Source organism: Sebastes umbrosus, chromosome 21 (assembly GCF_015220745.1).
Source record: "Sebastes umbrosus isolate fSebUmb1 chromosome 21, fSebUmb1.pri, whole genome shotgun sequence".
Taxonomy (NCBI): domain Eukaryota; kingdom Metazoa; phylum Chordata; class Actinopteri; order Perciformes; family Sebastidae; genus Sebastes; species Sebastes umbrosus.
This window is the reverse complement of record NC_051289.1, coordinates 20255063-20282444: the sequence shown is the minus strand read 5'-3', so window position 1 is coordinate 20282444 and position 27382 is coordinate 20255063. Positions and strand designations below refer to the sequence as shown.

At 40.5% G+C, this 27382-nt stretch overlaps 1 protein-coding gene across 1 annotated transcript in view; it reads right to left on the bottom strand.

Moving 5' to 3' along the window:
* Positions 1-27382, bottom strand: part of LOC119480418 (receptor activity-modifying protein 3-like) — a 36048-nt gene that overhangs the window by 5147 nt on the left and 3519 nt on the right. The window contains exons 2-3 of the mRNA XM_037756603.1: positions 6725-6754; positions 5586-5745 (exon numbers count right to left, since the gene is read on the bottom strand). Of these exons, the coding sequence (XP_037612531.1) occupies positions 5586-5745; positions 6725-6754 (190 nt within the window). The remainder of the gene's footprint in view (positions 1-5585; positions 5746-6724; positions 6755-27382) is intronic.

The window sequence follows — 27382 nt, the reverse complement described above, 5'->3', positions numbered from 1 at the left end:
TCCCACCCCCTTTTTATAGCATCAAACTTATCAGAAAAATTAACACTTGAACATACATCAGTTTAGGGCTAGGCAATATATCAATATTATATCGATATCGTAATATGAGGCTAGATATTGCCTTAGATTTTGGATATTGTAATATCGTGATAAGTGTTGTCTTTTTCTGGTTTTAAAGGCTACATTACAATAAAGTGATGTAATTTTCTGACTGTTCTAGCTATTCTATTATTTTTCTTTTACACTTAGTCATTATATCAACATTAATGACGATTATTTATCCAAAATATCATTGTGTAAATATTTTGTGAAAGCACTAATGGTCAAACCTACAATATCGTTGCAATATTGATATCGAGGTATTTGGTAAAAAATATTGTGATATTTGATTTTCTTCATATCGCCCAGCCCTACATCAGTGTGATAAGAACTATCTAAAATGATAGAAACCATCTTTGGGAAACACTTATTTGACGTGTACTTCAACTTTTTCATTTGGCCCATGTCCAAGCTAACATGGAGGAGACCTATACTGCAGTCAGCCACCAGGGGGCGATCCAGATGTTTTGGCTTCACCTTTGGGGAGCCGTCATGCTGTCTGTGTAGTGTCTAGAAGGTAACCCACAATTTGGGAAACTCTCGTGAGAGGTTAGGATAGGTCGTCGACCAGCAAGTCTTGCAAGAATTTTTGCAATTGACAGGTTACCTTCTAGACGCAACCCTTTATATACAGTCTGAACACACCTTGAAACACTTGACTTGGACTGGCATTTTGTTACTTGTATCTTTGTGCAAAGCAGCACATCATTCTATAATATTTCAACAGTTTCATAGTTCTCAAGTGATTCTAATCATTAACCGTCCTCTCCCTCCACGGCTGGTTGGCTGATACAGACGTTGGTAACAGTCTCCTGCCAGTCGTGTGGACTACATAACCCGCTTAAAATGAGGCTTGCTCATCTAAATGTTCAATTATAGTTACCATTACTGGCAGTAGGAAAAAGCTCTGATGACTTTAGAGCAGCATCTGGTCCGCACGGGAACTGACCGTATTTCCCAATAGTGAATATACAGTATATTATTTAAAGGTCCAGATAGACCGACACCACTGTTGCCCTTTCCTTGTGTGCTCAACATTAAGGCTGGCTACTCCCAGAGCTTTAAACTGCTCTGGGCAGAAAATCAATATGTTATTAGAGGTAAATGATTGAGGTGCGTAAATGCACGTACACACGCACACGCACACGCACAGCCTCTTAGCGGTCTGTTTAATACCCTTTACTGTGTGGTACCGGCTCATTTCTAACAATAACAGTCATGTTTGGCCAGCAGCTGTCACTGCGGAGAGGCACTGCTCATTTGTCAAAGAGAGGAAGCTTTGCAGGGGTCGCTTCTTGTTTAAACACGAGGCCCCTCGCTCTCCCAAGCCCGATCCTTCTCACCACTCTCTGGTTCATCTCCCTCTTTCTCTCTCTAGCCTTCTTATCACCTCCTTCCAGGCTCTAAAGTAAACTGCTTCTGAGAAACTCGGCGTATATCCCCCAGTCATGTAAATGAAGAATCGTGCACAAATACACCCAGATGAATCATTCCTCTCATAAAAAAATGTGGACTCACGCAGGCAGAGTTCCCGGAAAGCCAAGTCATTCTGTGTTTCCCGCTACATTTTGGCCATGAAACAGTCATTGTTTATATGTTCTTTCATCTGTCAATCGCATTTGATACGTCAGACATCCCCAGCAGATCCGATTTTGATGAAAGGTGCTTCTGACTCTTTGAAATCCATCTCCCTAAGCATTAACACTACAGCTGAGGATGAAGAAAATGTGAAGAACAGAGCCCGGACATTACACCAACCACCCTGTACTTCAGGTATAGACCAGAACAGCACTTGAAAGGATCCCAAAAAAACACTTAACTGTTTATAGGCGTGATGGTCGGTCCTGTGTTATGGTGTTTCTTTTGAAACCAGCAGGGAAGAGAAAAAGAAGACACGACTATCTGTATTTCTGCAACAAAAGCACCCCTTTTCAAAATCAAATCAAAATGCCTTTAACCGCCTCAGGCTGTTTCACTTATCATCAGTGTATCTTCCTGTAAAGGATCCCCCTATAGGACATTCTCAACTTGAACCTTATTTTGCCAGGTTTTTATTGTGAAATTCAACAGATCCCTACAGGGTTGTATCACGTAGCGCAGCCAGCCGAACTGTCAACTTGAGTCTCATGACTTGGACACCTGTTAGGATCCTGTCATCCATGCATTCACTTCACAAACGTCAACCTGCTTGTACTGTGACTTTAACACCCCTTGAGACACCATTTGGACTTGAGCTCTTTAATGTAACACACTTGATTCTCTCCTATAATCCCACAGTGGAAGATTTGTGGCTGGACCAGCTTCATATCAGTGTTTAAAGTGTAGATCTACTTGAAGGTCAGTAGCATTTGTTTTGATGTACTTTTGAATGAACAGTTTCTTTTATCTGTCTCTATAATGTATTAAGAGAGAGGAGAGCTGAAGTTAAAAGAGAGGAATGGCTTCAATTTGGATGAGAACAGCAATGATACCCTTTATAACAGAGGTCAGTAATAGCAAAAACAGAGCTTTTAATCAAGAATGGACAGCTCTTATATGTTCATTCTTCCCACAAAACCAGTATGTGTCCTGTTCAGAGATTGTGTTGATTATTAAAAGCAGCAATGCGAAGAGCCACTATGAGACAAAGCACAAATCTTTTGAGCAAACATAGACAGTTAGGCTCAGGCAACAAAACTACTTAGTTAGGTTTAGGAAAAGATCGCGATTTGGGATGAAATAACACCGGAAGTGGCCTAACTTATGTATGGAAATTATGTGACAAATAAATCAACTTTGACTTGTGGTTTCACACGGGGTACGAACACCAGTCTCCTGGGCAAAAGTCCTATGTTTTTTGACCCACCCATTCAGCCTGACATCCTCCTTATGCGGCATTCGCATCTCTCTATACTTCCTGGTTCACAATTACGTGGATTATATACAATTATATGATTTTGTGCTGACCATCACACGATTACACAATGTGAAATCGTGTCTATGTACACAAATCAATACATATAATTTCGTGACTATTTCACGAACTGCTGTGCAACTGGGCTGGACAGCCAAAAGTCGGCCAATAGGCAGTCGATCATTGTCTAAATATAAGTGTCAGTTGCTAGCTGGCCTCCCAGATGTTTACCCTGACCATAATGCCTAAAGTCAACCATTAGGCTTCATGTGCTTCATGTTTGGTTGACACAGTAACTCTTGATGTGGTTAATTTGATCTCAGAGCTTACTTTTATCTCATATTTCACTTGTCATTTTTATTTAGAATCATTGAAATAAATCAGTGTGTGAATGTGTGAAACTGTGATCACATAAAAAACGGTGTTGCTGGACATCACTATGACGCTCTTACTGATTTTCCTGGAATGAAACACGGCTTACATACAGAGAGAGCCGACGAGAGACTGGTGGATGAAGCTCTTCCCAGAATCTTTTGAATTTTTCTTGCAATTCTGTGACTCAGATGATTATTTTGATTTTAAGCTCCCCTGTGTATGCGAGAAACCTCAAGTCTCATGGCTCTCTCCCTCCCCTTCTGGCTCTGCAGTTAAAGGGGGGTAAAAAAAAAAGTTGAATGCGAGAGGTCAAAGGGGAGTGTAAGGAATGAGGTAAAAAGCTGGATAAAGATAGATACAGATGGGTGGTCAGAGGGCTCAGATGATTCTTAAAAAACAGCTCTGGTTTTGGGAAACAGACCTCCAGCTGAATGAGGCTGAGACGGATTACAGTCTTTCCATCAATCAAGTGTTTTTTTGAAAGTGCCACCGTGTTGGACTGACAACCCCTGAACTAAAACTACAAATATAGAGCACTCAGACAGGAAGACAGCAGTACTTGAGAAAAGAGGAGTGATAAAGATAAGAGGGTGACTTCTCAGTGTCCAGATGTCTTTTATCTTTCACAGCTTTCTACTGGTTGTTATACAAAATGACAAATCTGATCTGTAGCAACTCGTAAAAAGACGGACTGGGCGACTAATGTAAGGAGACAGTTTAATTTGATTCTAAAGCTTTGTCACATCCTGTGTGTAGAGGAGATTCTCTATAACACCAGCTCTTCATTTTGGGAGAATGTATGGGCTCTCTCTCTTACAGGGAAGCGATGCTTTTCTCTGTTGAACACCTGAATAATTAGGAAACCATCTCACGGCGAAGAACACGGGAGTTTATTTTAAGAATTAACCAAACAAGTACAGTCATTCCCACGCTGTTGAACTGAAATGAAAGAACATAAAGAAGGTGTTGGGGTGTATGTTGCTGCTGATAATCCATTTTAGGAATATAATAAAATCAGCTTTAGGCAGTGAGAAATACCTCAAAATGCAATTATAGCTGAGCTGATTGTGTGTGTAGGTGTGTGTCTAAATGAATTTCTCTGCTACATGTGATGCAGATAAATGCATAGCCAGGGGTGAAAGATGCAGTGGGATGTAAACGGATATCAACACATTATTTGGATGCACAATTTGCCACAAGCGTCACACCATTTCCTCTCAGTCATAAGACACAGACCTTATACACACACTGCTAACTCTTTACAGTGGAGGGAAGCTATCTGAGGATAAATGTTCATAATGTTTTTTAGAAATTAGAAATCTTGGTTTATAATCAAGTCTAGTCTACAAGTCTACAACTCCCAGACCGGACAATGCCGTGGTAGCGACCTGTCAATCACAAGGTAACCACGCCTTAAAGCATCCCCTGCTTTATGGTCTATTCGACTCTAAATGGGACCATGATTTACTAAATGAACATCATTCTGTATTGAAGAAGACTTGAAACTAGCGATTGAGACCATAAACTCATGTTTACAATGTTTACTGAGGTAATAAATCAAGTGAGAAGTAGGCTCATTTTCTCATAGACTTCTATACAATCAGACTTCTTTTTGCAACCAGAGGAGTCGCCCCCTGCTGGCTATTAGAAAGAATGCAGGTTCAAGGCACTTCGGCATTGGCTTCACTTTTCAGACCCAGGAGTTTCCCACTGGGTGAAACAAAAACCTATCGTTGGTTGCGTTTCACCGAGGCATTGGAGCGCTGAAACAAGTTGGGACCAGCTCAACTTTGATTTCTAGTCCATCACGCTGTCAGCTTGTAGCTTCATATCACCGGCTTCTATTGAAAATGACTTATAGCCCTTAACGCAGCATTTTTGCCAATTTCTTTTTAAATTGACACTTTTATTTTCATCTGGACCTTCTCTCTTTCTCTCTTTTTTTTACTATATCCAATATGGCCCAACGAGCTATCATGGCCCATCTTTTGTCAGACCAAATCCAATTATATACACAAACTCTAGTCTTGTATTTCTCTCACTGTTAAAACTTCTTGTTCTATTTCCACTATGCCCTATTCATTTCCACCTGGATCATTAACATTTACTCTCTATTTTAAGGTGGGGTTGAAATAGAAATGAATGCTTTGATTAATTTAGGGTTCAAATACTATGTTGTTGGCAGCTAAACTATATATACATATACATATTGTCGTACCTGATGATGTGTGTGAGGTTACACCAGTACTGTCCATCTATGTGACCCATGTTCCGCTTGAATTCCTCTCCACAGACCTCCACCTCCCAATGCAGACGGGACTCATTGCAGGGTTTCCTCGGCCGGGAGGGCGTGGGCTCTACGTTGAAGCTGTCGGTGGCTGAGAGGACAGAAAGAAGTATTTATAGGTCACAACCTGCTTTGCGTGTGTTACCTCTGATAAACAGTCATGTCAGTAAAGCAACTGAAATGAAACACGACAAAGATGGATGTTCGTGGTCGTTTGACCTGTCTTCTTGTATTATTTATGAGCTGTATATTGCTTTTTTGACTTTTTTCTTTTTCTCATTACGTTCTGTCAAAAAGCTGCAATTTATATTTTTCAATCTGTCCATCATGAGTTTAATTTTCAACCACTACATTCTTGGAACAGCGGAAATGTCAGTTTCAATAACTCCCACAATCAAATTTTTGTTTGCTGTATCCTGTTGTTGCTATTTTTATGCAGCAATTCAACTCAGATTTCCCCAGAGACTGGCACAGTTTCATTTTATGTTATGAGATGGATGGATGGATGGAGGGATGGATGGATGATGGATGGATGGATTATGAGAGTAATGGATGGATGGATGGATGGATGGATTATGAGAGTAATAGATGGATGGATGGATGGATGGATTATGAGAGTAATGGATGGATGATGGATGGATGGATTATGAGAGTAATGGATGGATGGATGGATTATGAGAGTAATGGATGGATGATGGATGGATGGATTATGAGAGTAATGGATGGATGATGGATGGATGGATTATGAGAGTAATGGATGGATGATGGATGGATGGATTATGAGAGTAATGGATGGATGAATGGATGGATGGATGGATTATGAGAGTAATAGATGGATGGATGGATGCATGGATGGATTATGAGAGTACTGGATGGATGGATTATGAGAGAAATAGATGAATGGATGGATGGATGGATTATGAGAGTAATAGATGGATGGATGGATGCATGGATGGATGGATGGATTATGAGAGTAATAAATAGATGGATGGATGGATGCATGGATGGATGGATGGATTATGAGAGTAATGGATGGATGGATGGAGGAATGGATGGACGGATATGCTTACCTGACAACCCTCTCGCCATCCAGGCATTGACTGTAAAGACACAAAATAAGAAGTCATTTAAAGTGAACTGATAGTTCCCACATGTTAAATATATTCAATAAGAAAACAGTTATTTCTTACTATACATTTTCTGATACATAAATATAATTCCTGCTTCTCTCTGTGACCTTTGGCCCTCTCAGTTTACCATTCGATGAGATGATCGACTGATCGCGACCAACTTGTCAGTCTTTGTAAGGTTCAAAATGTATTGAATTAGAATCCTCTCCTGGAGTGTTTACTGCTAATTCAAACTTCCCTTTGCTCTTGTTTAAAATTAAAAGCTTTGCAAAGGAGAATCACAAGGGAACTTTTATTGTGAAGCAACTGCAGCTGTTGCATTGCTTTTTTAACTGAAGGTAATACCGACAGCTATTGTTCGCTATAATTTCATGTAATCAACAAGCGCTTTTGTCAGCACTTGATTCTCAGTTGTAAACAATGCAGGGTATGAGGCAAGTTTCCTCTTGGCTGGTTCTGGGAGGTTAATAGGGGCTCTTTCTTTATGCTGTGCCTCAGGTTCCCCCAAACTACATGTTCATAGTCAAATGTAAAATGTAAAAAGAGCATCTTTTAGCTTGTTCTTGCAAATGAAAAGTGATGGTGTGTATGGACTACAGACAGCCAACAGCCGAGACAACACAACTGTATGGTATTCTGATTGATTGGAGCAGATTATGTGTGACACATAAGAACCACATCATCTCTACGTGTATATAATCCATTTGTGTGAACATGAAAAAATCAATAAAAGTCCATTATTTGTGACATGATATATTTGTGCACATTTTCAGTCTTTCGGTGGACACCCAGCAGAAAGAGAAAAACAGAGACAGAGCGAGAATGAAGGATTACAGTTGAAGCGAGGTATCCCAGTGATACCCCTCAGTACAAAAACTGCATCCATCATACAAACTTTGAGTTCCCTTTCTCTCCCCTCCCCGTTCTCTGATCCAAACTCTGCACACGGCAGCTCCTTTTTACCGCAGCAGAGCAGAGTTACGGATGACCAAAGCTAAACGTGCTGCTGCTGCTGCTGCACAGGAAGGTGGATCTCCCTTTGAAGTGCCACGCTTACAAAGCGGAGAAAAAGTTTGAAAGACGCCCCTCAGGACAAAGACTGCTACCAAGTTGGCGTGCTAAATATAGAGACTTCCCTGTTTGAGCATGTGAGGATGTTTTGAGGTGGAGTGTTTGTGGGGTGAGATTGTTTTATCTTGTGTGTTTGTCTTAAAGGGCGGCTCCATTTTTGAGGTTCTTATATCATTCTGTAGCTTCCCAGTGGTGTTCCTTATGTATTCAAATCCAAACATTCAAATTTTGGTCGAAGTATGTTTTAGCGTCAAAATGCTTTTTTCTCCAAGACCTTCTAAAAACTTTTTTCCCACGTGACCTGACGTAGGTTTCTGTATGACGACACTGCTACATATAGAGTATATATACAGCCTTATAGTCAGTGTATTATTGTTACATACAGTACCTTAGATGGCAGTCGGCACGCTCCCAATGTACTGCTAAGGACAATAACACAAACCAACCGATCGATGCGGCGGTAGACCTGCAACTCCCGTGTTCTGCGCGGTAAAATGACTGTTTTTCTGAGCGTAGTCTGGTGGCTTTGAAGAGAGCGATATAACAACTTCTGTTCCACCGTCAGAGAGAGCTCAATGCAACAGCTGCAGTTGCTTCCCAATAAAAGTTCCCTCGTGATTCGCCTATGCAAAGCTTTCCGAACTGAAGCTGTTATATCACTCTCTTCAAAGCCACCAGACTACATTCACAAAAACAGTAATTTTACCACGCAGAACGTGGGAGTAAAACACAACCCCACTTCAAAAAATCCGAACTGACCCCTTCATTTATTTCCAAATTTGCTAGTGCTAGCGTTCACATTATTCATAACATTATTGATTAGTTTAGTGTGACCTACGTCACTGCTTTTTGTAACAGCTGAGGGGGCGTTTCCATTTGAAAAACGGAAAAGAACCAGGATGGACCCGCCCTTTTTTGTAGATTCTGGCCTTTTATTGCAGCTGTACTTTGATTTGGTTTTTATGTTGTTTCACCATGACAATACTTTCTTTTTTTAATAATGCAGGAAATGGTTAGGTTTACAGATCCTTCAAAGGAATAGTATGACATTTTGTGAATTTTGCTTTTTTGCTAAGAGTTAGATGTGTGCATCTAATTCTCTGCAATAAAGCAAATAAGCATATTTTCCCAAAATATCAAACTATTGTTTTAATATTAGCACAACATTTTGGCTAGTTTTCTCCAAGTAAGAACTACCAGATTTTGTACAAAAGGTTAGAAATCCTAATTAAATATTTCTGTGATTAAGCTCCTAAAACTGTATGAACTTGTTTTTTAAGACAAAGAACACAGAACAAATACAATGTTTTATGGCAAAGCCCAAGTGCTGTATTTTACTTTTTAATGTCTCTACTTTCCCTCAACCCACTTCATTTACTTCTACTCCAGTTGGCTACTTCCAAAAAGCCTTGGAAAACCTTTGAAAAACTGAATTGAGCTTGCTGTATGCAAAGATTTACTAAAAGCATAATGAGAGCAAGAATGTAAAATCACGTGATTCCTGGCAGTGTTGGGTTTTAAAAAAGGAAAAAGCCAGTAAGTCTTTAAAAGTTTTAAACTTTGAAAGATGACAGGGACTTCAGAGATGAGCTGTTTTAGAACAAAAGGGGCTCTGAAGGTGACATGCGAGTCACCCTGAACTTTATTAGACAGATCAAGAGACAGCTGAGGGCGCTGCCGTCCCCGAGCTAGTCAGAGGTCACAAAAGTCAAATCCATACGCTCATCTTTCTCTGTAGTCTATTGTTACCCACCAGACATTAAATCCACTTTCTGTCTTCTCTTCAAGGCACACACAGACAGAAAATCATTTCTCGAGATCACAAGAAACTATGTCCTTTGTGTCTACTAATCAATACATCAAAACTAATATTATTTCAAATTACAGAGCACTCTAAAAAATGCACTCTTTACAAAGTTTTCCAACTTCAGAACTTGGCTTTCAGCCCTCTGGTTCCCACAGGTCTCCTCTTGCATTTAATTTCTTCAGACAATAAGCCCCATGAAGGCCTGTCCAAAAATAACATCTCATATATATACAGTATATAACATCCAACATAAATACGTCTTGAGTACATAAGCTCCTGTGCGGCAGGAATCAGCAAAACCAAATATCCCACATGCACTCTTTGATAACAAACCACTTATGATACCACAAGCTCTGCAACAACATTATAAAAAAAGATTAGGTCTAGACGTTTCACAGGATATATTATTATTACATATGGGTGCAACGCTGGTTTATTTAAGAACTGAGCAAGCTGCCAGTATCTTATTATGTTTAATATTCAAATTTGAACATTTGCACATCAAAAACCCTCAAAAGGTCATCGCAGTTCCAATATTTCTTCCAGATTTTTATACTTGATAGAGTGGAAAAGCTTCGGAATAAGCTTCTCTATTCAAATCACCATAATAATAATCACAGTGATGATAAAATGTGATCAAAATCTCACGTTTGACACTACTGTGCAGATTAAGATAACCAGTGCAGTGTAGTATGTGACCAGATTACCAAACACTTGCTAGATTAACAAAACAAAATGCTGTATATCTGCTTCCATAGTGCCACCAAATGCTTTTATTTTCATGGTTTGCATGTCTGTGTTTGCTATATGGACTATTTTGTATTTTGAGTATGTGACATAACATGCTATTTTGGCTTATATCTTCTTTATGTTGTATGCAAATTGTTATGTAAATGTTAAAATCAGATAATATTGCCTGTTCCCAGTAAATAATCAATGCAAGTGCAGTTTTTTCTATGCACAGCAGTGGGGGGAAGTTTGAAACTAAAGCTACTCTATCAGCTTTATAAACTGAGTAAATGCAGGCAGAATTGGCATCAGCAGTGAGTGTGCATGTGAGAGGTTTGGTGGAGTTAAGCAGTAATTCATGCCAGAGTATGAATTATAGCAGCTTGGTGCATCTCTCATCCTGGCGTGTGACAAATCAAAAGCACTCTGGATTTAGATGGCAGATACAGAGGGGGGTAAAGCAGTATTAACTGATTATTTCTTTGGGCCGCTAAAGCTGTAATGACATGATAATGACATTATCACCTTGCAAAGTTACTGCAGCGAATGTGTTAGCAAACAATTGTCCATTAACACACCCAACAGATACGGAGGAATAATTTGATAGTTTGGGAAATAGGTCAATTATCTTTTTATCTATTGTCTCTTGCCAAGAGTGAGATGAAAAGATTGATACTTCAGCCAGCATCTAGTTAGTTTAATTTAGCATAAATAATGGAAACAGGGGGAAACTGCTGGGTGATAAAGTGTGAAGGTGATAGAATCCGCAACAACATGTTGCTCTAACACTTTGGTTTTTGTTCATATTGAACAAACAAGATATAACGTGGAGGGGAACATTTAGAGGTGCTAATAGGTGTTTTCTGTTTTGGAGGGATCCAGGCTAACTGTTTCCAGATTTTGCACTAAGCTAAGCTAACCTGCTGGTGGCTGTAAATGGTAAATGGATTTGGACTTATATAGCGCTTTTCTAGTCTTCTGACCACTCAAAGCGCTTTACACTACATGTCAGCATTCACCCATTCACACACTGATGGCAGAGGCTGCTAAGGTGCCAACTTTGCCCATCAGGTTCTAATCTAAATACTCATTCACACACCGATGGCTATGCCTTCGGGAGCAATTTGGGGATAAGTGTCTTGCTCAAGGACACATCAACATGTGACCTGGCGCAGCCGGGGAGCGAACCCCCGACCTACCGATTGGTGGACAACCTGCTCTACCATCTGAGCCACAGTCGCCCGCCTGTAGCTTCATATTTAACTAACAGATGTGAGAGTCTTCCCATTTAAGTGTAAAAATCAAAGTGTACTTCCCAAAATAGCAATCTATCGCTTTAAAAGGGAACACCACCTAAATTAAAAAAATACCAATATGATATTTCCATGGCCTAACATCTTTCCAATTCATTATCTTTGGAGAGTCTAACATTAACATTATCTCTGTGGATCCAGTTTGTTAGCTTGCCTCCATGGCTGCAGAAGGCTAAATTTGCGTGCCAATTTGTTTCATGCTGCACCCGATTTGACTGTTATCAGGCCGTTAATTAAGGCGTTGTCAGTGAAAGTGAAACTTAAAAGCAACATGTTCTAACATGTTGTAAAACTGAATGAAACGTCACCTTTTGAACACAAACAAAAAGGTTTCTTTAGGTTTAGGCAAAAAAAACACCTGAGTTTAAGGAAGTTATGGTTATGGAAAAACATTAAAATATCTACAAACACAAAGACGACTACACGTTGTTGGTTTCACAGGATGCAAACTCCAGTCTCCTGGGTGACAGCCCTGTGTTTTGTGTCCCATCCATCGTCCCCGACCTCCACCCCCTTTCACACTGTCTATACTACAGCACCTGACTTCCACTTCTGCTCCTGTCATAATCACTACGTTCGCTAGACGTCGCTGTTCTTTTATACCTTCTTTCGGTGATCTACCATGTGAATAAATGATAAAACCTACTAGTGGGTGTAGTAGGCCCCTATTGACCCACATCTATGGGGTTTATTGCGACTGATAACGCCTATTTGGCCGTGGAAATTTCAAAGGAGAACATACTGGCTGTTGCATATTGTTGTCGGAGAAGCCAGTATTTAAATTTAGCATGTTTCCTTAATCTCTGATGACATATTGTGGTCATTCTATTATATATTACAGTAAATATATTACATATTAGTCCTTTAAAATGTACATACAGCATGCATAACTGTATAGTATCTGTTTATATACGGTCTAAAATAAAGCACAGAGCTCATCAGCAGGGACCATCACCGTCAAACTGCCAGTAACAGCCCTCCGGCAGCATCTCTGCCTCCGCAGAGAGGATGAATAGCAGCATTGCAATTTATCTGTAGCAGCCTCTTCTATCACAAACTCTGAGTTGGCTGCGAGTTGTAGATTGTAGCAATGTCTTTTCAATTTACTGCCACCACAAGTGTCCATTTGCAGCAACTCTTATGTGAAAGCGATTTGTGAATTGCAAGAGCCGAGCTGTGAGAGACAGGCGACTGATGTCTGTGTTCTTCATATGGCTTTTTCACTTCTTAACATTTAAAGAAGTAATCAATCTGACATAATGAATTCATTTACAGCCTCTCATTAAGAATGGCAATTTAATCTAGAGCTACTATAGACAACTGAATTGTTAAATCTCTCATTAGTCACATAGATGGTCTTTACATTCATTCATCCAGCCGCTCTGACTTATTTTCATACCATTTATCAGGTTCCTCTTCACTGAGGTTCACAGTTATGCTAATGAGGCCTTTCCTGGTCAATGTGGATGCCGCTGGCCATGGATCAGGCCCAGCTCTTCATGATGTAACCACATCAATTATGATTATGGAAAGGGGAAACTGCTTGCATGTCAACATCAAAGTTTTTTTTTAAACATCATGGGCAAATTAACATTTTAATAGCTTATTCAACAACCTCTTATCTGGATTTGACTAAAATTGAGCTCGTCTTATCAAAGGAATGGTTTAATTTGAAAGTACACAAAAAATAGCTTTTTATATAGCAAAAGCCGACTCTTAAAAAGATGCAGACGTAATAAAACTGGCATAATTTAGTCTTATTTTGTTCCTTAATGTATTGTAAAAAGGAAGGAATTAATGCAGGATGTTCATTAGATTCTCTGCATGTGGGGGATGAAAATTAACAAGACGCTAACAGACTGCAATTATTAGCTTCCTTCAGGCCTCCATATCAAATCCACAAAAAAAAAACTTCCACTTGAGCAGGATGCTTATAAGCAAGAATCGTCAAATACTTCTCGATAACGACAAGCTTTCAACCAACCAATCTTTTGCACTCAACAAGAACTGTGGAAATCAAATGAAACGTAGCCTTAGCGCTACATTGAAACTGCATTAAACTTGTGAATTATGCAGGCCGAGCAGAGCTATTTTAAACTAAATCAAGGTGTTTGAAGGCGTTTACACGCTGGTTGACAGCGTGCCAGTCGGGTATCGGCTCAGTTGGCACGCTGTCACCCTGTCATCCACTGTCTGGTAGGTCGGCAAGATAAATATAGATGAGAGGAAATAGAAGATGAACGAAAGTAGATGAATTGCCAGCACTGTCCAAATAGATTTAAAGCGCGAGCGACATGGGCTTGTTTAACAACCTCTGCCTTATATCAGGTCTGCCTCGACATTGCCATCAGGACAGGAGAGTGCAGAGGAAGGTTCGTGATAACGGTCAAATTTGATTAGAGAGGAAACGTTTTGGCATTTGGCTGCACTTTTGCTGCAAATTGAACTTCTGATTTCCCAACACGACAAAATCTTTTGTTCATTTATTAAACACATAGGAAGATGGAATAACGAATCCCAAACAGGATATGAAGAAGCTCTTATCTGACTCCGTATCTATGCCTACAGCAATAATGTGTCCTGCGCATAAAATGTAATCTGATGAACTAAAAAGGGAAATAAATCAGGTGTCTTTTTGTCTCTTTTTCCTCGTGCTGCACCACCTGTCTTCTACTTTCTATTTCTACGCAGATAGACAGACCAAAGTCACTGAAAATCCACTGAGGTTTCTACAGGCACACGGAGAGAATAAAAGAGAGGGAATGACATTTAGACATTTGTGGACATTTAGAGGGTGATGAAGAGTTGAGGGAAGGGGGAGAGAAATGCACATTGGCTTCCAAAACAACAGAAAACATGGATAGTCTATCAATAATTGCAAAGAAGAAACTTAATTTTAATTTAATATTGGAAATCATTTTATTTTCATCTGTGATTTAAATGTAATTTAATGATAAATCATAAAAGATGAGTACTTACAATTTGAAATCAATTCAATTTCGACACCTTGGGCAGTTGAGAGTTTGGGAAGGTTGGCTGGTTAATTCATTACCATTGGAAAATGGTAACATTGAACATTTAACACTAACTTCAGTTTGGTTAAACAAGACTGGATAGTGATAGATAGAAGTTAGGGCTGTCAATCGATACAAATATTTAATTGCAAATTAATTGCACATTTTTTTATCTGTGCAAAATGTACCTTAAAGGGAGATTTGTCAAGTATTTAATAGTCTTATCAACATGGGAGTGGACAAATATGCTGCTTTATGCAAATGTATGTATATATTTATTACTGGAAATCAATTAAGAACACAAAACGATGACAAATATTGTCCAGAAACCCTCACAGGTACTGCATTTAGCATGAAAAATATGCTAAAATCATAACATGGCAAACTGCAGCCCAACAGGCAACAACAGCTTTCAGTGTGTCAGTTTGCTGACTTGACTATGACTTGCCCCAAACTGCATGTGATTATCATAAATGGGGCGTGTCTGTAAAAGGGAGACTCATGGGTACCCATAGAACCCATTTTCATTTACATATCTTGAGGTCAGAGGACCCCATTTAAAATGGCCATGCCAGTTTTTCCTCGCCAGAATTTAGCGCAACTTTGGAGCGTTATTTACCCTCCTTACTGACAAGCTAGTATGACATGGTTGGTACCGATGGATTCTTTAGGTTTTGTCGTTTCATATGATGCCAGTATCTTCACTCTGAGCCCACTAGAACCTCTGAAGTATCGATTGTGTTAATGTGTTAAAGAAATTAGTGGCGTTAAAACAAATTTGCGTTATTATAACTTTGACAGCCCTAATAGAAATAGATGACATAATCGTCAGCATAACAGATGTTACAATGCATTTCATGTATCTCAAAAATTATGTACTAACATGGATAATTGTAGTGGTCCTAGTATAGAACCCTAGGGTACACCCCTTTAATATAAGGAGTAAGGAAGACTGGGAGCTTGCATAGATGAGTCAGATGTGTCAAGAGCCTTATACAAATGAATAACAAGAGCCAATCCTGTGCCTCAATGATGCCACTCACCAGTTTAAAAGCAGCAGTGATAGTGCTGTTTTCATGTACATGCACCAGCAATGAAGACCACTTTAGTGTTTCTGAACAAACTTTTGACATGAATCGAGCAAAAACTCTGCATTTCTGAATAAAATTGAGGCTTATTTACATCTGCAAACAGCACTCAGCATTCATGAATAACACTCTGACCTCCCGCTCTACTTTGAAGATCACTGAGTTCTTGGCTTTTCAAGCCATGCCGCCCCCCCACCCCTGTGTTCACCATCTGCAGAGAAACAACTGAAACAAGCTAGATCAATGAAAGCGCAACCCTCTGAAGGAAATGTTTATTTTGTTTGCAGATGACATCTAAGCAGGCCGAAAGGGAGCAAAGAAATAGAGAACTTTGTGAGGCATTCACAAGCAGATTTTTTGCAGAAATTCTAATAAATCTGGACAAAAAAATCACAATACTATTCCTTTTATGTCACGCAGAAAAACATTCAATATCACCAAAATACTCTTTAGAAAGATCAAAACCTTGTCTGCTTTTACATTGTTTCTCCTCTCATATCCAGGGTTATTCACAGCTCCTCAAACAATGACCGAGGTCGTCCGACTGAGGTCACCGAGGCAGACAGCTGGCTTTTAAGAAATATTCTCAATCCGTACAGATGAATAGAAAGCCTTTTAACTACAGCATGCAGGAGCAGAGTTAAAGTGAATGTCAGGTGCTGAAGTGGGCACACGCGAGGAGCGAGCAGATATAACACCATTTTACATCTGAAAAATGCTTCAAGTAACACACGTCCTCCTCGTCACCGTTGTTAAATTAACTGTGAGACCTCCATCACAAAACTAATTTAACAATGGTGATCAAATTAAGCATGATGAACAAACAAAAACAGATGATTGGTGGCCTCTTTTCACAGAGGATGTCGCTGCTTATCTCCTCCTCCTCCTCGTCATTGAGGTAGTTTGTTTTCTCTTTGGCTTAAAAGGATGCCAACATGTAGGCAGGGATTTTCCATCAGTTTTGTGCTCTGAAGCAATATAGATTGCCAGTTCTCTCTACTCTTATCTTATTCATTTATCATACGGATGTATCAGTGTTGAAATAACACGTGTAGCAGCTTTAACATTAAAGATGGACGGGGATTAAACAAGCTCAAGGCAGAAGCTACAGCATTGATTCCACAAACTTCTCAGACGTCGACCCTGCGGCAGTAATAAGTCTTTGACAGATAGACAGTGATAGACTGGCGGTCATGCCTGTTATCTGTCGTGCTCTCTGACAGGAAAACGAATGACCTTGTAGAAAATGGCTGCCAAAAGAGGCCACCGTGGTGTCCTCATCTGACAAAACATTAAGGAGTGGATGTTGTTGTGATGGAAACACCGACCTGTCTGGGTCACGTTAGGTCTCAGAGCATCACTGCAACTTCTTGTTAGTTTATGAGAGCGGATTCTCTGCTGGTCCAAGGTTAGAAAAGAGATGAGAAACTGTTGAGTAACAATATTGGCAATATTCTTATGAAATGTCAGTGTCTGAGTATATTGTAATAAACTTCTCTGTGCTACAGCAAATAAAACTAAATCTTGTATTGACTTGAGTACAAAGTTTTGCTCAGTCTGAGAAATTGGACTGTGCTTCAACTAATAATAAGTTATTACAGTAGACATAACTCATTTATACCAGGCTAATAAAAGTTGTTGAAGTTCATTGTCACTGTTAAATAGCTTATATTTCTTTCCACTATTATCCAAAAATTGCTATGTTCCATTGTTTTCCCTCCCAAAATACATTTTCTTCTCAGGGTTGAAAAGCCTCTGAGGCAGCATTCAGGCTATTGCTCTTCAGCGGCACTGACTAATAAAAGCTTATGAGAGTGAAATCTTTTTTTAAAACTGTTTTTCTGTAGCTGTGCTCATGAAGGACCCCTCTCCATACATAGGGGGGTCTATCATAACGGGCTGATATCAGATATTAAAGTGACAGTTTTTACCATTTTCTACATGCAGTACCAAAAGAAACAGTTGACAGTGTGGGTTTTCCTGAGTAACTAAGACATTGTTTTTGGAAGGAGATAAGCATCAGAAACAAAAATATCTTATTAAGACTTAAAGCTGTATGTTTTGGGCCACTTGGGAGCAGCGCAACAAGCTTTAAGCAGGCGGCAACCTCCAGGGTTTGAAAAGTGAAGCCGATGCTGAAGTGCCTTAAACTTGCATTCTTTCTAACAGCCAGCAGGGGGTGACTCCTCTGATTGCAAAAATAAGTCTGATTGTATAGAAGTCTATGAGAAAATGAGCCTACTTCTCACTTGATTTATTACCTCAGTAAACATTGTAAACATGAGTTTATAGTCTCAATCACTAGTTTCAAGTCTTCTTCAATACAGCATGATCATTTAGTAAATTATGGTCCCATTTAGAGTAAATTAGACGATAAGGCAGGGTATGCTTTAGGGCATTGTCATGTCTCGTCCTGTTCCTTAGGTTATGTGTTTTATTGTTTATTATATTCAGTAATTATTTCCTGTTTTAATTTGTGTTACTCACCTCTCCTCTTGTTTCAGAAACCTCACTTCCTGCTCTTGTGTGTGATTACCTGCCCCGCCCTCATTGGACTCACCTCCCCAGTGTTTTTAGTCTGTGTGTTTCCCTGTGTCTGGGCCAGTTCGTCTTTGTCCGCCGAGTCAAGCGTTCCAGCAATTTCCTAGTGTTAGTTATCTTGGTTTTTCTCTGAACTCTGCCTGTTTTTTTCCCTGACCACGTTTTTGCCTTACCCATGTCGGCTCTGGTTGCCATTATCTGACTTCTCACCTGTGTACCAAACCTGTTTTGGCAAGTAAAGACTGTTTGATTGCACCTGCCTTGTGTTGAGTCATGCATTTGAGTTCCCTGTGGGTTTTTCCCAGTCGTAACAGGGTGGATACCTTCTGATTGACAGGTCCTTACCGCGGCGTCGTCTGGTCTGGGAGTTGTCCGTGTTTTCCTCTTACAAATTTAACCCTTTCACAGTGTGTTTTCACTTCATGAAAGTTAATTGTAACATTTTAGTCGCCTAAAAATGTCTTATTCAGCGTTCGGTTGTACTTAGCTCCACCCTCTCTTGTCTTGTCATCTTGGTTGCAAAAAACCAAGGCCAAAAATCAAGATGGCGACGGCCAAAATGCCAAACTCGAGGCTTCAAAACCGTGCACACAAACCAATGGGTGACGTCACGGTGAGTATGTCCACTTCTTATACACAGTCTATGGCTTAAAGTCCAATATTTGCTCTCCTTTAGCTTTGTTTTTGGTCTCCCCAAACTCCTGAAGAAAAGTTCCTTGCTTTTAGAAGCTAAATGCTCCACTATGTTGCTAGTTGCTAACTATGTCTCTCTGCCGTTTGGTGGTGGACAAGTAGCGTACAGTGGGTTTATCTGAGCTATTTTTGCGGAATGCAGCTGCCTGCTGCTGGAAATAATGCAGATGAGAGCTGTGGGAGTGAACCAAAACAGTAAAGTTGCGGGCCGGAAAACCAAAACAATTAGCTGAAAGACGCTAAAATGTCCTTAAAGGCTGAGAGTAAAGGGGCAAAGTCGGGTGATAATTCTTTGTGGGTTCATCATTACAAGTGACACATATTGCATTATACATAGTCATTTGATCCATTGTTGATATAAAATATTGATTACTGCAGCTTTAAGTTATCGTAATGAATCTTATGATCCATTATAATATTATACACTATTTACAAAACGGCTCCATATATTTTTCTGGATTTTCTCTTTATTTTCCTAACTTGGAACGGAGCCCAAGTAGCTTTATTTTTAGCAACTAGTTAAATCAAGCTGTCTGGTTAGCTCTGCTTTGACAAATATTTCAACAAGTTTGCCAGCTCATATCCAGCCTATACTTGACATTTAAATCTTAATTTCTACTCAGTCAGCCATGGCTACCAGCTGCCTGCTGCTCCGAAAGCCTCAGCCTTGATGAATAGCATTTCTGAAAATGCCCACAGCCACAAGAGACACAGAGCTGCCAGACACCCAGTCGGATTCATTTAAATGTCCACGACTTTTAGTTTGGAAGTTATTTTACTCACAGACAAAAGCAATCATCTCCCTCTGTAGATGAGAAAACTGAGTTGAAACTATGTGACGAGTTTCTATTCTCACACAGAGCTCATGAAAACAAGCCGGTGGGATTCACAGTGAGCAAAGGCCACGGTGATTGACTGATGATGGGGATTATTATTATTCAGCAACTAGCAGCAGGTGTGCCAGGTGAGGCAAACATAAATTCAGAAACTCTGTGAAGGTGACTGAACGAGAGAGAGCCGTTGGGAGAAACAGGTAAATCTGGAGGGTTCATATTGCACTAACGGCAAAATCTTTCATTTTATGGTTTAGTGCACATTGCCACTGATTCCCTTTCAATCCACAACTGTCCTCTCAAGGATAAAATGAAACCACGGTGAAGACTATCGCTTCTTTACTTGCAGTAAAAGATAAACCCAGGAGGACATTCCCTTCTCCGGGCTGTTTCTGTCAGAGTGTAGGGGTCAAGGAGGAGGGAGAGGAAGAGGAGACTGGAGAATGACACAGATGTGGGGTACTTGGCAGACAAAAGCAGGAAGAGGGGGAGGAGAAGAGGTGGAGTGCTGGATGACCATGACGGAGGCAGACAGAAATAAAATGCCAGTGGCGGAGAGGAGAGAATCCATGATGGGAGGGGGGAATTTTCCGGAGACAAATGCAATTTTTTTTAACCTATTACACTGTTTGTATGTATGTAGGGCAGGTGGTGGAGCAGGTCGGCTTGTGATTGCGGGGTTGGTGTTTCGACAGCATGTCGTGGGTGAATATGAGGCTCCGTGAAGGGCTTTTGGGATAACGGCTCTATATAAATGCAGCCCATTTACCATGTGGAGAGGAAAATTGCAGCCAAGCTTCAGCGGAATAGGTCCCTGTGGAGAGAATCCATCTGTCTACGAGCTATCACGGCTTGTTTGCGGGCTGCACTTGAGTGTCTCATGAAGATTTTTGTCTAAGGTGGAACATCTAAACGAAATAGTGTCATTAAAAATATCTTTTCAGCAATTGTTTTAGTGGAAAAGTGCTCATAGGAGCATAAACAGCTGTGTGCTCACACACATGCACAGGCTGCTGGTGACAGATAAGGAGGCGATTATAACACTGTGAATTGGCGGAATCGGCACACACAAATTCCCAATTGTTCTTAGTTAGCGAGGATAATTAACTGGAAAAAAAGCATTAGAGAGGCAACGCAATTCAAGCTTCCATCAGTATTCCCCGTGCACTTCTCTTCAACTCTGGACAAGTGTATAATTCAAAAACATAAAAGCCAAAAATGGCCAAAAGCAACTCTTATTTCCACTGGAACGCTTGCCTCCAACAAAAAGCAAACATTTGGAATAACATCATGGCGGGCATTAATTATCCACTTTATGTAGGCTTTTTTTTTGAAAAACACCAAATGCTCCTGACAGTAGTCACAGTTGCATGGCTACACAAAGAAAGAGATGCAAATTTGGAGGTCCAATTTGAAATGGGTTTCTTCTCAGATAAAGAAGCTGTTTAAATTCGGACTTGGCTCAATGACAAATGCAAAAGACACCTGATTGCTTTTCTGCCTCCTTCGGCCAAAATGACACATGAAATTGATGCACTCTTCCTTAAATGTCCAAACTTGTTGAAACACAGCGGCAGTAAACACTTAAACCCCTGTGAGTGATGCCGTCCTCCACACAGCCGATCGGTTATAAATATGTCAACTTGTTCTGGCCATTAATTACAGTCCCTCAACACAATCTGAGTGATAAAAGCCAGAGGACAGCAGAGGAATGCATTATCACTCCGACTGTGAACAAACTCTCATCAGGGAGTTAATGGATATACGAATAGACAGATAGACATTGAGAGTGATATAATAATACATTTTATTTAGTGGCACCTAACAAATATAGGGATGCTATAGTGATGAGCAAAAGAAAAAAGGTTTTCTTTCTGTCAGTTGTTTGACCGGCAGACAGTGCCAAAGACCTCTGCCATTGGAGGCAGTCTCAGTGCCAACAAGCTGTTCATTTGCCTGTCTGACAGACAAAAGGGCGAAAGAGAAAAGACAGCAGAGGAGGCGAAGTGGCTGACAGAGAGAAAGTTTGGTATGCAGAGACAGAGACACTGTGACAGAGTCATAAATTGAAATTGCAACACCGGGTCGGAGACTGTGAGGACAGACGGGAGTGTTAAAAGGGCATTAATTAATCTAGACTGTCGTTGACATCTTTGTTAGGGTTCAATACCAGAGAGAACTGGAGCAGCCCTTTTGTGGAAGTGTCTGTGCTCTCTTTGCTCTTTCAAGTATATTAATTAAAACCCTGACCTGCGTGCTAATTTGTCTGGTCGCTCACCTTGTAATAACTATAACAAGGTCTATTCATGAATAAATACACTGTCTGACTGCTGTAGGTGTATTTCTTATCGAGCAAATTGGTGCTAAAACACACAAACCATAAAACTGACTGAGTTGAAAATTGCAATCAATTACTGCTCATTACCTACCGGTACACTACAAATTATTCAACAGCAAAAGTAATTAGTCACTTTTAATGTTACTTTTATTACTCAGCACAGCTCCGTCAAAGGTGCCTTTGAACAACTCTAAAGCCTCCACACCATAGACTGTATATAAAGATGGACGACATGACAGCTAACCAAAAGTGAAGCCAAAACATCTCAATCGCCCCCTGGTGGCTGGTTGCAGTTTAGGTCATAAAGCCCGCCCCCTTCAAGTCAAATACATTTTTCCCAAAGATGATTTCTGTCATTTTAGGTCGCTCTTATGCTGATTTATGTTCAAGTGTTAATTTTTCGGATAAGTTTGGTTTTAATTAGTTATTAAAAGGAATATTTTGGCTTCGTAATGTTATCGGTGAGTAGATAACGTTAGCAAGAGCTCACAACATACCGCCAAGCTAGCATGTACCAGACAGTCATCTTTTTTGTTCCACACATTGTTTCTCCCTGTCAAAACCTGGCGTGTACATTACCCATAATGCAACACTGCCACGACAGTTCGGTCAGAGACTCAGGTGTTTTATACTAATGCTATGCTAATATAGCACTAGTATTCCATCCCTAACAAACACCGTCTGACGAGTGACATCACTCAGCAAAAAAATACAGTACCTAACCCTCCCCGTTTTCTAAACCCCACTCTCCCCTAATAATTTTCATACAGTCCCTAAGTAATGCGTTAAACACTAAAAATCGTTCATGTTCCAAAAAATCCTGAGCACTAGTAGCAGCATGAACCCTGCCAGTGAGCTTCATCAATAATCCTTGTAATGTTTTTACAACTTCTTACAGCTGTTGCAGACTACTGCACACCACTATGTGTCTGTGGTGAGAAAATGTTAACAAAGGGCTCTCCTCAGTTGCCAAAGCACACTCCCTTAACACCTCAACATGAGTCCGGATCTCGTTTCACAATGGGAAAGGCTGCTTGAGTGTTAATTAAAGGTTAATCTCAGCATGCTTTGAAAAGTATCGACCAACAATTGATTCACATGGGGCACGGTGGATTACTGCCTGGGAAACCGAGACAGATGTGAATATTTTCCACATTCAATTTGTCTGACAACATAAAGTCATTATATTGGGTCTGCTGCAGTCATTTTGACTCATTTCAGCAGAAAATTACTTTTTGGCCGCACAGCCAAATGAGTGAATGTGAATAAAATGACTTCTGATCATTAAACGTGGCCCTTTCCTGTCATCATTAGCTAATTTCAGACTGTCATTCATTTCATTCATCGGTTACGCTTCCAGTTCCTTTTAATAGTACTCATTACCACCTATTCTTTTCTGTAATAGGAAATCTGACTGGCCTTTGGCAGAAAACCACCTCTCTGTCAGATCAGTACTCTGATATAAAGGGACAACTAACGACCATCTTCCTCCAACTCTGCCCTCTTGCTGCTCCTTCGAGGAGCCAGTATATCAGAATATGACGTTGAAACTGCAAATGAGATCAGATAATGAGCACTTCTTCCTCAGATTATTTGAGCTGTCATACAGATTACTGTGTTTTATTTGCATCATTTTTAAGCACGTATGACGTCATGAGAGTGATTATTGAAGCCAGCTGCTTCATGTAAGGGATAATGCACCCGCTCGCTGTACATTATCCCGCTTATTACACGGCTACTTACTTAAGAAATCAATGATTTGACACGAAAACGCCGAGATCAGAACTGCGCCCATAGCAACGGTCTGTTATACATAGCAGCAGTCTGCTATAAAGAAATAACAGACCGTAGAACGCCGTGATTGACCAATCAGAATCGAGTATTCAACAAAGCTGTGTAATAAAGATTGAGAGCGCAGACCTCCGCCCCCCGCCCCCCTCTCCGTGCACCTTGTGCCATCATCCATGTGTATTTTTGTTTATGTTGAGATCAGCTGTATGCAGCGAAGCGTTCTAAAACACTTCATTCAAACTGGACAGAAACAAAGTAAAACTCACCTAAACCGTCATTGTTACTCTTTTACTCTGGTCGAACTCAACTGTAATTTCACCGAGTTTAATGTGAAAAAAAACGCTGAATCTACAGGTGCCCTTCCCCCCCCCGCTCGCTCTCCGTCCCTCTCTCTGCAGGCAGAACGAAAGAGACAGGGTGACGCGTCATGAACGCATCATCAGTTACACCGCGCATGTCTTAAAGCCTGTGGAGTTCTTAAAAAAATTCACGAAGCTGGATCATGATCTGGATTGCCACCAAAATCGAATGGATTGTTCATTGTGCCACATCCCACCACTCCAAAAAAACTTTATTCAAATCCATTGTGGACTTTTGGAGTAAACATCCTTCCTAGGCCTTCGGCCTTGGCGGAGGTAATAATATATCTTCTGGCACCTTTTTTACTGAAACTTTTAAATAAGGAGTGGTCAGATGGAATGGTGGAATGGAAGTCGTAACAGATAATAAGCAATGAGTTGATGGGCGCATCTATAAAGTATAAAACACATCTGCAATCTGCTGACCATATGGTGCTTAGTCAGGCACATGCACGCTCTGTGACTTGGGAGTCAGCGAGACGTCAGCGTTAGACTTTGATATGAGCAGGATGAGTGAAGAGACAAAGTTCAAGACCTTTCTGGTGCATGAATCTTTAACAGGCAACTGAAAAATTAATAATGCTTTTAACATGCTTCCACCGCAGTTGAGGTGTATGGAGGAAGCTCAACGGTACCAATGTCTGTGAACATGTTTTACCTGTAGAACTATAGGCTTTGTTACACCAAGCACGTTTGCAATGGTTTTAACTTTAGCGTTGACTCTTTTGGGTACTAATTCCTAGATATTCTTATGATATTTAGCTGCTTCTTCATGTGGTGGTGAGTGTAGTGAACACCAGAGACCTTACAAGGTACTTTAAATCTAAATTTCTAACGCAGTGAGATGGCAGGTTTTCTAAATTCTGACTGGACATCCCTCCTCTGAGTCCATGTAGCTTTTGACACCCACATCTGTGTGTTGTTTTAACTGTGTACTTTAAAAATAAGGCTTGTAATATATTTAATTTTTTTTGTTATAGTCAACAAATTCTATCAAAAGAACAAAACCAGCAATATGTTAGCCTGTCTCGCAATACGTCCCCCGTGTTGTTCTCAGCCCCAAGTTCATTTGTTCGTACAAAACATGTAAGTCTCATATTCCTACTTTCATTTAAAAATGACTGAATCATTTTCTAAGACAGCTGGACAAATAGCAAATTGTCACTGTCCAAAACATCACATTTTCTATGAAAAAAACAAACATTTTCAGCTTTGTGACAATGCATTTTTCAGATATTCCAATGGGTTTTTAAATACTTTATTTATCTTAAGAAGTAGGAGAATTTTCTCAACCCATAAAGGAACATTCTAATTTTCCAAATTTGGGAATACATGGATTTAACTGGTCAGTGGTGTCACTGTCAAGTAAACCTTATTTATAGCCCAATATCACACATCACAATCTGTACAGCATATGACCCCCCTCTATCCTTAGGCCTTTGATTGAGATAAGGAATAACTCCCCCTAAAAAATCCTTTCACAGGGGAAAAAATAGAAGAAACCTCAGGCAGAGCATCAGAGGAGGGATCTCTCTCCCAGTATGGACAGACATGCAAAAGATGTGGTGCGCACAGAATAGATCAACGCGGCAGAATTACAGTATGGACAATTAGGATGAATAAATCATAGATAGACTGCATATACTGTATACATAATACATATATAAAGAAAGTAATGTGTTACTCAAGTAGGAGTGTGTGTACGTGGGAAGTGAGTGATGAAGCAAGAGAGAGAGAGCGGCGGCGAATGTGTCCGAGCGAATAAGTGAGCTAGTGGAGCAGAAGACAGAGTTAGTTCAGCTCTGAGTATATCAAGTGAACGTAACGTGGAAGTTGCAGTTTGTGCGGAAATAAATGCTGCAGCGCCTCAAGACATACAGAGCTTTCCTGTGTCTTGCTTCCCAGCAGATGAGTGGAGTGAGGACGGGGGTTAACTCCGGAGCGAGTAAAGTTATTGAGTCCGGCCCAAGCAGGAAACGTTAACGCAGTGTTTGGTTAGTCCGTTCTGGGTTACTGTAGAAACATGGGCCCGGATCCGTGAAGAGAGGAACCGTTCCCTATGTAGATATAAACGGCTCATATATACGACTCTTATTTTCAGGTGATTATACACTAAAGAAAACATACACCGATCAGCCATAACATTAAGACCACTGACAGGTGAAGTGAATAACATTGATTATCTCGTTACAATGGCACCTGGCAGTGGGTGGGATATAATAGACAGCAAGTGAACATTTCGTCCTTGAAGTTGATGTGTTGGAAGCAGAAAAAATGGGCAAGCGTAAGGATGTGAGCGACTTTGACAAGGGCCAAATTGTGATTGGGTCAGAGCATCTTGTGACTGGGTCAGAGCATCTCCAAAACTGCAGCTCTTGTGGGATGTTCCCAGTCTGCAGTGGTCAGGACCTACCAAAAGTGGTCCAAGGAAGGAAAACCGGTGAACTGGCAACAGGGTCAGACCCGATGCTCACTGATGCAAGTGGGGAGCGAAGGCTCGACCGTGTTGTCCGATCCAATAGAAGAGCTACTGTAGCTCAAATTGCTGAAAAAGTTAATGCTGGTTCTGATAGAAAGGTGTCAGAACACACAGTGCATCGCAGTTTGTTGCGTATGGGGCTGCGTAGCCGCAGACCGGTCAGGGTGCCCGTGCTGAACTGTGTCCACCGCCAAAAACGCCTACAATGGGCACTTGAGCATCAGAACTGGACCACGGTGCAATGGAAGAAGGCGGCCCGGTCTGATGAATCACGTTTTCTTTTACATCATGTGGATGGCAACAAGTTTGGGGTGTTGACTCGGCCTCCAAATTCTCCAGATCTCAATCCAATCGAGCATCTGTGGGATGTGCTGGACAAACAAGTCCGATCCAAGGAGGCCCCACCTCGCAACTTACAAGACTTAAAGATACCACAGCATACCTTCAGAGGTCTAGTGGAGTCCAAGCCTCGACGGGTCAGGGCTGTTTTGGCGGCAAAAAGGGGGATCTACTCAATAATAGGCAGGTGGTCATAATGTTAC